General features: G+C 41.3%; 1 protein-coding gene across 1 annotated transcript; it reads right to left on the bottom strand.

The window, feature by feature from the left end:
- Positions 1–390: 390 nt before the first annotated feature.
- Positions 391–13,982, bottom strand: chrna2b (cholinergic receptor, nicotinic, alpha 2b (neuronal)). The gene is made up of 6 exons (XM_087813101.1): positions 13,682–13,982; positions 7,013–7,164; positions 6,896–6,940; positions 6,724–6,833; positions 1,431–2,595; positions 391–793 (listed from the first exon to the last, which is right to left on the bottom strand). Exons 1-6 carry the CDS (start codon positions 13,746–13,748, stop codon positions 668–670), a joined length of 1,665 nt encoding a protein of 554 aa, XP_087669227.1. The 5' UTR covers positions 13,749–13,982; the 3' UTR covers positions 391–667.
- Between the last annotated feature and the right edge of the window lie 1,151 nt (positions 13,983–15,133).

The following is a 15,133-nucleotide window of genomic DNA, read 5'->3' as shown; positions in this document are numbered from 1 at the left end:
TTCCTCTGTAAGCACTTTAACACAATAAATGACAAAATCCATGTCGTTATGCGTATAAAACAAATTATTTACATAGGTCACAGTCTTACTTCTGGCACACTGCGTGTCATCTCATGACGAGGCTTCTTAAATTACCTTATATATTGGGCGCTGTCACAATGTCTAATTCCTTCATTGTGTTCATATGCAAGTGGAATTATAGGTGTCATTGGATCTGTTACACATGAGTGTACAGTGTGTCCCTTGTGTTCCTTTGGATTAGGAGACAAGTCATCTTCCTCTCGATTGTTTACAACTCTCTGTGACGGACACAATCACACACTTTTACTTTACTTTGACCCTAAAGTGTACAAAACATATTTATGAAACACCTGTTTTAATTTTATTTTTTAAGCCACACATTTCAACCTTTAACAGAATACATAAACGATCTGCATAACAACAGAATATATTTCTGTACTTTAACACCAAAAATAGGCCTCTGGATCGCATGTTTGCTAACGTTCTACAAAACATATTCACAAAATGACATCTTTTTAAGTACTGTATTGTCACCATGCTAATATTAGTATTCAACTCGAATCAGAGCTGGTAAAAATGTTGTCGTTGGGATTTGTTTTATGTGTAAAACAAGAATCCTTCAGCATTCGTCCTTCCATCAAACGTGCTAGATCATGCCTGCTAGCCAGGGTGGCAGGAAGAGACCAATCGTTCCAAGCAAACACACAATAATAAACATCCATAGGAAGATCCGGTCGATCACCATGGCAACGTATTTCCAATCTTCTTTAACCTGTATGCAAAGAAAGAAGAAACAAAATAAGTAAAATAATATGATATCTGATGTTAAATCAGCACTATTTTATATTTTCATATTTTAAGGGCAATAAAAAAATCGCAGAAAGATCACTGAGTATTAAGTCTGGCTGCAGTTAACTGGAAGTCACATACCCACCCACCAAAAAGAACCTTTACATCACTAAAAACACAATTGCAGCACTGAATTTGCTTAATAATGCATGGTTGACTTATCAAGGGTGTATCAACCGTTCTAGTCATAAAATAAATGGTTGCGGTTTCATCGGCGAAACATCAGCTTGTCCTAACTCAACGAATTTCCAAGATGGCCGGTGGCTTCGATACCGTGGTTTGGTTACAGGTAGGTGATTTCACAGGGACTACATCACTATTTTATATATATATATATATCTGTTGCGTAAATAATTGTGCAGTATAAGTCACTCACCAGTATTTTAATAATGTTCTCTGATGTGGCTTCTGTGGTTCATGAAAAGGTTTTGACTCAAAAGAACAAATATGTTCTCAGATAGTGCCAATCTAGAATAACCTTCTCCCAGAACTATTTGGATGCCGAAAATTGTATCCAATGTATGTGGAAATTAAAATAGTTTTTTAGCAATGATACTCACGCTGAAATCTGCGTCCTCAGCCCTCAAGTGGTCTGCAATGTAGTGAACTCCTTCCAGCGCCCGAAGAACACTTGGTGACAGCAGGCCAGCTGAGTCTGACGCTGTCTGGTCAACATGAGTGGACTTCGGAGTGAGACTGACTCTGGACCCACTGTGTTGTCTGCTACACCCTAATGATCCGTCTTGTCGATTCTGGCTGTTCTGCTGCTGGATCTTCTTTGTCGGGGGTGAAGACCCTGGAGGTCTGGGGGATGGAGGTCTGAAGGAAAAGTAAGTTGCTAACGTTCCTAACTCTAAATGTTCGTAGCAACTCTTCTCGTTGTCTTCCAACACAATCCCATCTTTTAACCAGTTTGCGGAGGTGCTAAGGCCACCCGCCGGTCTATGGAGCACTCTGCCTCGACAACGATCCAGTGCTGCTTGGCGCTGGAGCATCAGCAACCTGCGACACCGTCCATTGGGCACAGGCCGCCTCATAAACAACCAACGCGGGATAAGGTCCAGGAACACAGAGTGGACCCAGCGTGGCATCTTGTGAGTGCTGGGTGAACGGTGGTGGACGTTTAGGACAAAGACGGTGATGACGATGGACAGAGTGACAAAAATCATAGTGAATAGAAGGTACTCGCCAATGAGCGGGATAACCAGTGACGTGGAGGGAATGATCTCAGTGATGAGCAGCAGGAAGACAGTAAGGGACAGCAGCACAGATATGCACAGCGTGATCTTTTCTCCACAGTCAGACGGAAGATAAAATACCAAAACTGTGAGGCAGGAGATGAGCAGACACGGAATGATAAGGTTGATGGTGTAAAACAAAGGAAGCCTTCGGATGATGAAGAAATACGTGATGTCCGGGTAGATTTCATGACAGCAGTCGTACTTCTTTGTGTTGTAGGTACCCACAGCGTTAATGATGGCCCACTCGCCGCTCTCCCAGTAGTTGTTTAGGTCCACCGTGTTCTCTATCTTCTCGAGATCAATCTTGGCCTTGTCGTATGTCCAAGAGCCGAATTTCATCTTGCAGTTCTGCTGATCGAAGGGGAAGAAGGTGACGTCGATGCTGCAGGAGCTCTTGTAGATGGCCGGAGGAACCCATCGGATCTTCCCAGTGTGGAACAGGTGGGCTTTGGTCATGTGGGTGACAGCAAACTCCCCGTCGGCACTGAGAAAGTACATTTCACAAAACATGAGTTAAGATCCTCAGCAGACGTTGAGAAGATCATGCCAAACCTCGCCGTAGTAAAACATCTTCTTTCGTTGATCGGAAGTCTTCACTGAGCTGGTCTCTATTCCTCGCTCCGGTGCAATTCATACATGGCTGCCATCATTAGGGCCTCATTATATCATTGCTCACTCTTTTTAATTTCACTTACAAAAGCATTGACACCACATCAGTGGAGTGGAATCACACCGAAACCCTGCTTTCTGATCTTTACACATTCAAACCAAAGATGAATCTAAAATGATTGAAAAAAATGATGAAGTTTAAATGGGCAATTTATAAATATTTAAATACACAGAGAAGTTCTAATAAAAACCAAAGTTAATAGTGTGAAAGGAGGAAGTCAGTTGGCGGGTGAGTTCATCTGAAAAGGCTTTTTATTTTCACACAACAAAGTACAGGAAGTAGAGGAAAATAACTAAATATGAAATGATTGGGGTACTAACATTTAGTATCGGTCTTGAAACTTCCCACTAAATAGTTATTTATGTTGTCAACAACAAATAAAATGTTTCCAAGACTCAGTGAAAATGTCAACTCGACAAATATGCAAGAGCAGTTCAAAAAGTAGTTTTATCCCCTAGAGACCGTCGCTTTATGTTGTGCTGGTTACGAAAGCGGAGTCCATTATGATGTAACAATGTGCCTCACTCCTCCTCCAGCCAGCTGCAATCATACTCGGCTGTGTTTAAACAACGGCTCTCTTGGAATTAGAGAGACTTCTGGAGACACCTAAATCAAGACATTCGTTGCCCTTTAACAGCTGGGTCGCAGCCTTTCTCAAATCTGACCAGCGTGCTAGTAGTTAAAGTTTGTGGCATTGTCTTTTTAAAGACGTCCATTGCCCAAAAATTACAAATACAAATAAAGGAAGGCATTTAAAGGCATTGGTCGATCTTTAGAGAGTATTTTTATTTTAATTAAACTTCTCCAGTTTTCTGAAGTTAATGTTGAGTATAGGTTTTTTGCTGTGGAGAGTTTTGTTGATGTTTGTTTTTTGCAGTTAGCCACTGTTCTGTCTGTTTTTGTCGATTAATAGTGCGTCTGCGTGCTCTTACAACCGTATAGAGCTACTCAATATATGGCCTTCACCTTTACCTGGAGTTCTTCTCTCCAATGTCCGCTCACTCTGCAATAAGATGGATGAGCTGTCGCTAATGATGAAAAACTACACAGACTTTACTTCATCTTGCGCTTTGTGCTTCATGGAGACATGGTTGATGGAACATGTCCCAGAAAGCACAATACATCTCGAGGGGTTCCAGCTTCACCACGGGGATCATGTCCCGGGACTCTATGGGAAAACTGGAGACGGAGGTGTTCGATTTTATATCAACAGCCTCAGATGTACAGACGTGACTGCGATATTGTGAAATGCAAGCCATTTTAGTCTCTGCTTCATTCATTCTGGCCGCTGTTTACAACCCACCGAACGCAGACGTGCACGAAGCGCAGTGAACACTCACAAACCAGATTCTACATGTGGAGCGAACATTCCCGGACTCTCTGTTATTGTGCTTGGTGACTTCAACAAAGCAAATCTCAGAAAGGAACTGCCAAAGTACAAACAGCTTGTAAAATGTCCCACCAGAGAGGAGAACACGCTGGATTATTGTTACACGTCTGTAATCAATGCATACCGCGCCCTCCCCTATCTAACTATCTAACCATACTAACCCAGCGCAGCACTCAGCTTCTCAGATCACATCTCATCCTCAGTTACAGACATAGACTGAAACTCTTCAATCCTGTGGTGAGGAAAACTAAGATCTGGTTTAATGAAGCTGTGGAGGACCTGCGCACTTGTTTGGAGACCACAGACTGGGAGGTATTCAGAGCTGCTTCCAGCAATCTGGACGAGTACACGGACACTGTGACCTCATGGATCAGTTACTGTGCGGAGTGAATTGTGCCGACGCGCACCAGGGTGTGTGTTCACAACGACAAACCCTGGTTCACACCTAAACTCAGCTACATTCGACGTGAGAAGGAGCAGCTCACAGGAGTGGAGACAAGAGCTGCTACAAGGAGCCGAAGTACCGCTTGAGAAGGGATTTGAAAGAAGCTAAAGTACTTCATTCAAATAAATTCAAGGAGCAGTTCTCGACCAATGACTCGGCAGCAGTGTGGGAAGGGCAGAAGAGCATAACCAACTACAAGCCTCAAGCCTCCCTAGCTCTGAACAATCTCACCCTTGCTCAGAGCCTGAATACACACTACTGCCAGTTTGACCATCCTTCTGCATTCAACACCACTGTGATCTCTGACACCTCTGTGATCTACCTTCCACCACCTCCTTCCCCTCCAACACCGTTGTGGCCACTTTATAAAACCACAGCACAGGACCCCCCTCTCTCTTCCCCCCTGTCTCCCATACCCTGGAGCAGGACGTAAAAAACAGCTCAGGAAACTCAACGTCAGGAAAGCTTGGGGGCTAGACAATGTTTCCCTGTCCACCCAGAAACATTGTGCCACAAACTCAAACGTTGTGTCAGTGACATCTTTAAAGGCCGGGAAACACTGCACAGACCAGCGACCGTCTGGAGAGACTCAGTCGAGCTGAGCAGTCTGCCCACATCCCTCAAAAAAACACCCTGAACACACCAAACAGATGCTGGCAAAAGTGTTCTGTGCATGTGCGAGATGTAATTCGCCCCCATAAAAGCGGGCTGCGCTGCTGCGGCACTCATCTGTGTTGACGCCAAAAATAATTGAAAACCGGAAGTGCTTTTAGACTAGGCAAGAACGTTCGGTGTTTTCACCCGTTGAATGAAAGATAAAATGAAAATATGATGGATAACGACACGAATATGAAGCGACTGGCATTAACAGCTCTTGGTCTTCTTGTTGTGGAAGAAAGACGTCGTAGAAAAAACGCATTAAGTCTTGGATCTCACAGTGGCAGCTTGGAGAGCTTTTCCGTATATGTGTTGAGCAAGATATAGGGAAATCATTTTGATTATCCAGAATGATCATTAAGTCATGTCAACAATATTGGCCTTCTGTATCATTATTAGCAAAAAATGACCATGTTAGAATCAGGCACGGTGATAATGGAATGTACAAATGTTGAGATGAAGGTGACTCAAAAGAAAGGTTGCATAGGACAACAATTTAAGACATTAAAGTAGATGAATGAGTACATGGAGCAGGAGGTGAATAAGATGTGTTAAAATGTTTTGATTATGTGCGCTGGATGCATGTGAAAGGAGGACAAGATTACCATGTCTAGACTGCATTGCCTGCATTCACATGATAATATTGGTGTAAGTTTTCGATGTAAAGTGTGGTTTCATTCCTTGCCATTGCTGCTTATCTAGTGTTTACAATAGACACTTCCGTTTCATTCATGCACTGATTCGCTAGTTAAAGCTAGCACTCAACCAATCAAATCGACCATTGAGTCTGACTGAGACGAGAGGACTGAACGTGCACCCGGGACTCCTGTTCCCAAGAAACCCAGGATTGAATGACAACAGCGCTATTGACGTCTGTAGTCATGAAATCCTTGGTACTGCCGCACCTCACTGCCCGCTAATGGATCCACTGCAGTTTGCCTACAGAGCCAACAGGTCTGTAGCAGTTAACCTGGCCCTCCACATCTGCAGCCTGTGGACTCCCCAGAAACCTATGCCAGGATCCTGTTTCTGGATTACAACCCGTCTCTGCTCCAGATCAAGCTCTACCAGCTAAACGTGCCGGACTCCCTCTGAAGGTGGATCATAGACTTCCTAACGGACCAGAGCCATCATGTGGGGCTTAGGACAACTGTCTCTGACAATCGGACCCTCAACACTGGATCCCCTCAGGGCTGTGTACTTTCCCCCTGGCTCTTCTCCCTGTACACCAACTGCTGCACGCCCGACCATAAGTCTGTTAAACTTCTCAAGTTTGCAGACGACACCACCCTCATTGGACTCATCTCAACCTGGAGATGAGCGCCCAGAAAACAGTGGATATGATGAAAGTCACAGTGAACAAATTCCTTATTAGTGGACCCTCTCCCCTAATAATGGCACAAATAAGGAATTCTGATTCTGATTGAATCATCAATGGCACTGTACTCACTTGTTGTAAAGGACGATATCTGGGACCCAAATGAGTTCGGATGGCACCCGTATGGAAGTCACATTGTCATAATCAGATGGTGTCCAGCGAAGCTTGTAGTCGTTCCATTCCTACATGAAAATAGAAACATCATGTGTCATTTCTTGTCCGAGTAGAGGGTAGGACGTCGTACCTGTTTGAGCCACACGTTGGTCGTCATCATTTGGTTCTTCTCATCCTGCCGAGGAAAATGTAAAGCACTAAAGAGACACAAAAGACTCTGGGATGTCGCTCTTTGAGTTCAACTCACCACATCAATCAGTTGAGCTATGGAGAGTCCAAACTTGACAATAACCACATCAGAGATGTTGGGAACTGGTCTAGACCACTTGTTGTAACCTGTAAACAGCATCTTGAAAAGGTCTTCCTCGGCATGTGAGTGAGTCTTGTCGAAACAGAGGACTGTAAAAAAAAAAAAGGAAAATGAATTAAGTATTGTTCTGGAGGACTCTCACAGCGACCAGCTGCTTATGCTCACAGAGACCAGATTGTCTTCCTCACTTTATCAGTGTCGTCAGAGTCAATTACACACATCATTTGTTGGGGTCTTAAGTGGAGTTGAGCCCATTCCTCACCGACGACTTTATTGTTGAGTGACATGTCAATTTTACTGCTGGTCCATGAAACAATTAAGCTAGAGAGCTGTGGCTGTTTGTGTGAACACCAAAGTCTGATTAATCACTTTGTTTTTCAAGCCAAGTTCTTAGATTGGTTGATTAATAAAAGCATGACTTCTTAAGTGGCTCAAATAAATGAAATGATCCGAGTTCACATGGATTGTAGAGAATCAGTCACAAGACACATGAAGATACAATGGATTAGTTAGATCAATGTCAGTTTTTATATTTCAGTCGCGGTGTCTAATTTCTCTTTATGAAAGGTTTAAGCCTACTCTTGTTCCTGCTGCTACAATCAGAAATATAGTCACAATTAGCTTTAACTTGAACTTTCATGCTTCAAAATGAAGCCTTTCAAATTCAATATTCCAAAAATTTGATTTTAATGTTTAAAAAACTGAAAAAATTACAAATTCCACATAACTGCAGGGCTAACAGTGCCACCAGACAAAACCAAACAAGTACTGACCTACTTCGGATCATACTTTCAGCCAATCATGCAACGCATAAACAATCAGGTGACAACACGAAGCACTGCCGCGTCAATATAGGTATTTTCATGACAAAGTGTCAACTACGCCTGGAGTTTAAAAATCTTACACTACATCTCACAATTAATGAATTCTGATGTCAAAGATTTTAAGCAAGAACGATGTTTTACTCTGATGGTCAGATCCTTCTCTATACGTTTGTTGAAGCCCCGCCCACAACGTCTTTTGGTGCTGCGGGTTTAAACCCCGAAGCCTCATGTACTAAGAGAGCATACGCGCTTAGTTTTAAACGTCAACTTTCATATCTGACAGGTTTGAAGGTATCGAACAAATATACTGCTCAGATCCATGTCAGCCTCACTTGTCATGTTGAGAGGTTCACATGAGATGTAGTGTAAGATTTTTAAACTCTAGATGTTTAACGAAGCTGACACTTTGTAACGAAAATACCTAAACTGATAAGGCAGTGCTTCGATGTTGTCACCTGATCGTTTATGCATGATGCTCGGTACTCGTTTGGTTTTGTCTGGTGGCACTGTTAGACCTGCATTTATGTTGAATTGGCAAGGCTTCAAAGAATGTTATATTGAATTTGAAAGGCTTCAATTTTTTTAATATTGAATTTAAAAGGCTACGAATTAAAAAAAAAAATTGAACAATTGAAATTAAACTATAATGAATTCAACCTTTTAATATTTTAAATATTAAATTCAACCATTCAATATTCTGATGGCACTGATAGTTTTAGACATATCTGATTCAAAGTTGAAATTCCTCTCTGGACCAGCTCCCAAGGCCGCGTACCACCTGGAGGAAGAGACTGGGACATTTTTGGAGAATTTGGGAAACAGGTGACGCCTACAATTCACCGCCTACGCGCTACCTTCTACTCCTCCCTCCCGGCTAGTGGGACTTGCTGAGCGCACTGACAATAGCTGCGTCCTTGACTGTGCTTTTGTGTTTCAGAGGTGTTCTTTTTTTGTATCCCTTCACTGCGCCCCCTTCAGGAGCAGAGCAGGGATGCCTGTTTTTTCCACTTGTCCGTACCTTCATCATGTTACAAAGTGCAAGCCAAGTTTGGCGCCGTATATAAATGGCCGCTTCAGTGATTGCTTTTTCTTCTACACCACAACAAGTTCCTCTGTTGTTCTTACATCACTGGCAAATAAAGCTGATTCTGATTATGAAGTGTAGGGATGTCTTAGCCATAATTAAAGTTAAAAGTCATCTCTTCATCAAATATTAAAATATCCATTTTAATTTAAGGTTCTACTTTTTTTGGTCTTGTTTTTTTATAAAGTGTTAATATAACTTCATTGTTAATATTTAACTTAAAATAAGTTTAAAGAGAGAAAAAATGTAATCTCCAGTCCAAGACAAAATAATTAACAACTTGATTTTTTTTCAGTTACATATAAAAAAAATAATAGGTGCGCATATTTTTATGAGGTACAAATTGTTGATATTTTTGGGTTAAAAGATAATCATTTAGAAAATATTACAAGGACTATTTTGGTTAGCGTTTTTTTGAGAAATTACCATTTATTGACTCAAAACACAAACCACATGTGTTTAAAAATGTTTTGAATTGCTAATGTCAATCGAAAATGTATTTAAAAAAAACGGTGTAATTATATAGAGAAAAATATTGATGCTCACAATATGATATACCAAGGTGCCACAGAACTAAGACCATGGAAAGATTACTAGAAAGAGAGGTCTGTCTCCAGAGCCACTTGTGAATGATCTGACCACATTAGCAATCCTAGAGATCTCTAGTGCTCTGCACGGGAACCACTGGGAAGAAGGAGAACTCCTTGAAATGACACATTTGAGTCTGGCTCAAAGGACAATGTAGAGAATGATTAAGATAAGGATCAACCATACTAAACTAGTACACTTTGGTGAAATAGATACATATATATACAATATATACAAAAGATAGTAAACACAGTGCAAAAAACGTCAACAGTGCAATAAATGGAGTATAAATAAATGGCATGGTGGGAATTAACTGTTCAAGAGGGAGGAGGCGGAGGTGAAGAAAGTGTTCTTGTGGCGGGTAGTTCTTGTCCTCAGAGCTGTGTAGCACCTGCCTGAGGGGAGGGGGCCGAAGAGGAATGACCCGGGGTGAGTCGGGTCTTTAATGATGTTCCCTGCTCACTTCGTACTCCTGGACTCGTACAGTTCCTTGATGGAGGGCAGGGGGCACCAAAGATCCGCTCTGCAGTCTTCACAATCCGCTAAAGTCTCCTCTTGTCCTTCTGTGTGGCCGCTGCGAACCACACAGTGATGGAGGAGGAAAGCATCGACTGGATGACTGCAATATAAAAGTTAAGCAGCAGATGCTTCGACAGCCTGTGTCTCCTCAGCTGAAGGATGCAGGTGATGTTAACCTCCCACTTCAGGTCCCGGGAGATTGTTGTTCCCAGGAACTTGAAGTAAGTCCGAGGTGTGACGGGGAATGGTGGTGGGGTAGTGTGGGTTGTTTTTGATGTGCGTTTTTGTCCTTTCTAAACCAGCAGTAAAAGATGTTGAGGTCATTGGCCAGGTCTTTGCTGGCCTCGGTAAGCAGTATCGTTGGTGACACATCATCTATGTTGCTGTTGGCAGCTTGGAAAACACTCCAATCAGTGCAGGCAAATGATTCTTTAAGTTCTAAGTTTTAAGCTTCTTCCATTTAGGACACTGTCCCAGGCTTCTCTTGGGACAGCGTGGTATGCCCCTTTTTTGTGGTGTAGCAGTGGTCCAATGTGTTTTTGTCTCTGTGGGGACAGCTGATATGTTATTTGAACTTTGGCAGTTCGTGGGTTAATCTCGCTCTGTTTAGGCCTTGACACAACGCGCCGATTATTGGGGCGTCTGGCGTCGCCGGGCAGTCCTGTGTGGTTGGCGAGTCCCTTTGGTGTGTGTCCCCCCAGTCGGGACACACCACTTCCAGGAGTCCGGCTCAATGCTCAAGCTGATTGGTCGAGTGTTAGGTTTAGCTAGCGATTCAGCGCAGGACAATGAAACGGAAGTGACTATTGTAAAAACTAGATAAGCAGTGATGGATGAAACTAGACTTTTATCAAAAACTTCACACCGATATTATCATGTGAATGAAGCAGCTCAATGCGGCAACGTATCTGATTCATGGTCATGTTATGCTAATAATGATACACAATATTGTTGACATGACTTTAATGATCATTCTAGATCATCACAATTCTTTCCCTACATCTTGACCGACACATACGGAAAAGCCTCTGAGCTGCCGCTGTGAGATCCAGGCGTTTTTTCTACGACGTCTTTCTTCCACGACAAGAAGATCAAGGGCTGACAATGCCAGTCGCTTCATTTTTGCGTCGTTATCCATCGTATTTTTATTTTATCTTTCGTTTGCCCGACAGTCGGCGCGGTGTTCCCAGGCCTTTAAAGTCTCCATGACAATAAAGACTGAGTCCGGGTGTTTTCTTTCAACTCTGAGTATCTGCTCTGCGAGAGTCTGCAGAGCGTCATTCACATTGGCTTACGGGGCGGATGGAAACAGCAGCCCTTATGAGGACGCAAACTCCTGCAGTGAATAAAACGGCTTACAGTTCATGATCAGTGATTCCAGGTTCGAACTGCAGTGGTTTGACAGAACTGTGACAGATGTGCACCAACCCTCATTTATGTAGAAACACACTCCCCGACAGCTCCTTGTTGCGGTCTGTGCGCGAGAAGCCGGGCAGATGGAGAGCAGAGTCCAGGATAGCTGAGCCAGTTTTCAGTGTAAGAAGTCCAAGTTTTTACCGTGGAAAATGAGCGTCCATTTCATGCCAGGTGGATGGATGAGAAACCCTTCAGAAAACCTTCAGGGTTTGTGTAAAAAGTTGGTAAAGTGTCCAAGGAGGACTAACTGATTTTAACTAGTTCGTCTCTGCTGTTGTTGACAAGGTTTGCCCGGCAAAAAGCAGAGTATAAACACAAAAGAACCAAAAATCCTACGCAGAGTGATGCCCAGGTAGCCATCCATATATATATATATATATATATATATATATATATACATATAGGTACATCATACAAAAATGGAATATCATGAAAAAGTTCAATATTTTTTGTTACTAATTTCTGAATGTGAAATCCATACATTATATAGATTCATTACACATACAGTGAAACTTTTCGAAGATTTATTCCTTGAAATTTTGACAATCGTGTCTTATAGATAATGAAAGCCCAAAATTCAGTGTCTCAGAAAATTTGAATATTGTGAAAAAGTTCAATCTTTGAAAACTCATGGTTGCAGTGCAACTCAATCATCAAAATTTCAAGAAATAAATGTTTGAAATGTTTCACTCTATGTGTAATGAATCTATATAATATATGGGTTTCACATTCTGAAATGAGAGACAAAAATATTGAACTTTTTCTTGATATTCTAATTTTTTGAGATGTACCTGTATATATATATATATATATATATATATATATATATATATATATATATATATATATATATATATATATATATATATTGACCTTATATCCAGGCGTGATAATAATTTAGTTTGGGGTTTGTTATGACTAATTAAATATAAATAAAGAATAAATCCAAAATATAAACGTATTTTCATTTACTTATTTAACTATTGTCATGTAAAGACAAAATAGCAGAAAAAAGCTTTACTACAATGGCCAACCATGAACAGGAAATAGTCAAAGATTCACCATCTTCAACATCAGAGTATACAGCACTAAAGACAACCTCGAAAAATGTACATGTAGGAATACAAATGGCTTGCCATAATTCTGAAAGGTCAATGATCAAGTCTTAACCAGTTTACCAGTAGTAGACTGTAAACTAGTAGTAGTTTCTGTACCTTTCTGGCATGTTACTCGAGAACCGCTTGAGAGTTTCTATTTTGTTTTAGGTATTCATAGGTAGATGGGAGTCTGACGCTCTCTGCTCCGCATTATTTACTTTTAAATTCTGAATAAGCTGTTCTTACTACTTCTTGGAACTTCTTTCTCAGCAAAACCATTTTCTAATAAGGCAGTATTTGATAAATAACAATTTTAAAATGAGTATTACTAATTATAACTGCTATAGTTTGTACTATTGTTGTTGTTTTCTTCCTACACATTTAGCTTGATGATATTTATTGTTACTGAAAAGTTGTCATAGATCAATTTTGTTTATATTAAAACTCAACAATATTCAACATTATCTTGCATTTAGCTCCGTCATCTCCTCATCAAAGAGGCCAGAAAAAAAATCCTCTTTAACATAACTTGTGTCATCAATCAGCATTTTGATACGTCCGCCAAACAATGTTTTGATTTGCTGATGGGACCAAATTTTAAATGTAGTCGTTCTGGTCAATAGCGGTCATTCTTTGTGCGCTTTCTATGATCTCCCTGCTCCTCTGGGTTTTTCTCCGGGACTTACTCCCACAGTCCAAAATCATACAGATGTTGATTGAGTAAAATAACTGCAGGGATGAGTGCATGAATGAATTGTGTTGTGAAAGACAAGTGACCTGTTCAGTGTGTCCCCCGCTTCTCGCCCTGAGTAGCTGGGATATACTCCAGTCAATTTTAACCCTGACATAGGAATTAGTAGTCGATTTAATTTTTTAATTAAAATTAAAACGTTTATTTTCCCATACCAGGTGGTTTATTGTATTAGTATGTAATCTCAAAGATGGACAAAATATCCCCCCAAGAAATTGGTCCCAAAAACTTTCAATCTTGTGACTACAGTAATTAGTGAAAGTTCAAGTTCTAGTCTAAGTTAAGTTGGGTTTTTACGGTCATTCACGAGCTTTTGTGATTCCTCACCTGAGTGACACAGGAGCAGTGAGCAGAGAGTGGTCGTCCTGGTGGAGAACAAGTGTCTGTGACCCATGGTGATAGTGATGAGGAGGACTTCACGTCAGCCTTGATCTCAACACCACGATGTGATTTTTCCAGATCTCCTGAACTCCTGCCGCTCCCTCATGTCCAATGCAAGTTTAGGTCCGATTTCTGTGTGCGAATGTCCCAGAAGTCTCCACGCTATCCTGGGTTTTCTCCATCACCGTGATTTAAAAAAGAAGACGCAGGTCAAAAAGATCCACCACGGAAAATATAGAAGTGCGTGCGTTTCAGCCGTGCGTCTTTACGCACTGTGCCATGCGCGCTCCTGCAGGACACTGGCATTAGGATCTAAGGTACCACTTGGATTAGTCAGGAAACATCTGAGTCGGTGTAGTGGTGAGGCTGGAACTGCCCGCCCTCATCTCACACCCTCTTTCTCTCTCAACTGGACTCACGCACGTTCACACGCACGTACACTGTATTCAGTTGAGTTTTTAATGCAATATATTTCGTGTTATTTTCTTTACAAAAATAAACGTATTCGACACCTTAATGTCTTATTCTTTAAATTAAAATTAAACACATATTACGAGCTGTCCTTTTTATAAATCGGTGAGGGCCGCTAGAGGGCAGTGTTGTGAAGTTCCCGTTTTTGTTAAAACGGTCTGCATGGAAATACTAGTTAGTTGATTATGTTCATTTTACCACCCCACAATAGAAATACTGCTTTGACGAAGTATTGCAATTGTTTCTAAATGTACACATATAAGCTCATCATGGTAGGATACATGGATAATTCTGAAGTTATTAGTTGTAAGTCATTCTGAAGTTATGTTTCACTTCAAGCATCGTCATTGCTGTTATGATTAATTAAGAAAATTATTGTCAACATTTTAAAAAGTATTGCAGGTGTTAACAGCGTTTATGTTCTTTGCTTCCTGACAATAACCTTTTAAGTTTGGTGTAGAATTTATTGTAAGTTAATTAAAAAGTGAAAGAAAATTCAAAATTCATGACCAATAACGCTTTTTCTTCTAGCAAAAAGAGGTAATTGGTGCTGTGAGGGACAGTTCATCACATCGACTGTGCCCTTGTGAGCTCTTAAAGTACACAAACAAACCATCACTTGCAGCCCACCAGTGTACCCTGAGCACCGTTCTCACCCTGGAACCAGATGGCCAACCCACTGCCTCCCTCCTAGAAGACCAACATCATTATTCTGGGGCTCTGAAGGCCACTTTAATGTGATCCATAAACACTTCACTTGGCCCGAACCAGCGCCACATACTGCTGCTGCGGTGAACTTTGCCAAATTCCTCAAATAATACGTGGTTGGAAAAACGTTTTTCTTTCAGGTTATTACTTCATTCTTCATCTCTCCTTTGTTGAGCCAGCATTTGAAGTTAACTGCTCCAAAATGGAAACACAGATATG

The sequence above is a fragment of the Callionymus lyra genome, chromosome 17 (assembly GCF_982586985.1).
Source record: "Callionymus lyra chromosome 17, fCalLyr1.hap1.1, whole genome shotgun sequence".
In the NCBI taxonomy this organism is placed as follows: domain Eukaryota; kingdom Metazoa; phylum Chordata; class Actinopteri; order Syngnathiformes; family Callionymidae; genus Callionymus; species Callionymus lyra.
The sequence above is the reverse complement of the archived record's forward strand: the minus strand, read 5'-3'. Positions and strand labels throughout refer to the sequence as shown.

Excerpts from the sequence above, each read along its gene's own strand:
- chrna2b (XM_087813101.1), bottom strand. The coding sequence starts at position 13,748 with ATGGGTCACAGACACTTGTTCTCCACCAGGACGACCACTCTCTGCTCA. Across the intron at positions 6,941-7,012 it reads TAGCTCAACTGATTGATGTG|GATGAGAAGAACCAAATGAT; the intron begins GTGAGTTGAACT and ends TTTCCTCGGCAG. Across the intron at positions 2,596-6,723 it reads GATATCGTCCTTTACAACAA|TGCCGACGGGGAGTTTGCTG; the intron begins GTGAGTACAGTG and ends GTACTTTCTCAG.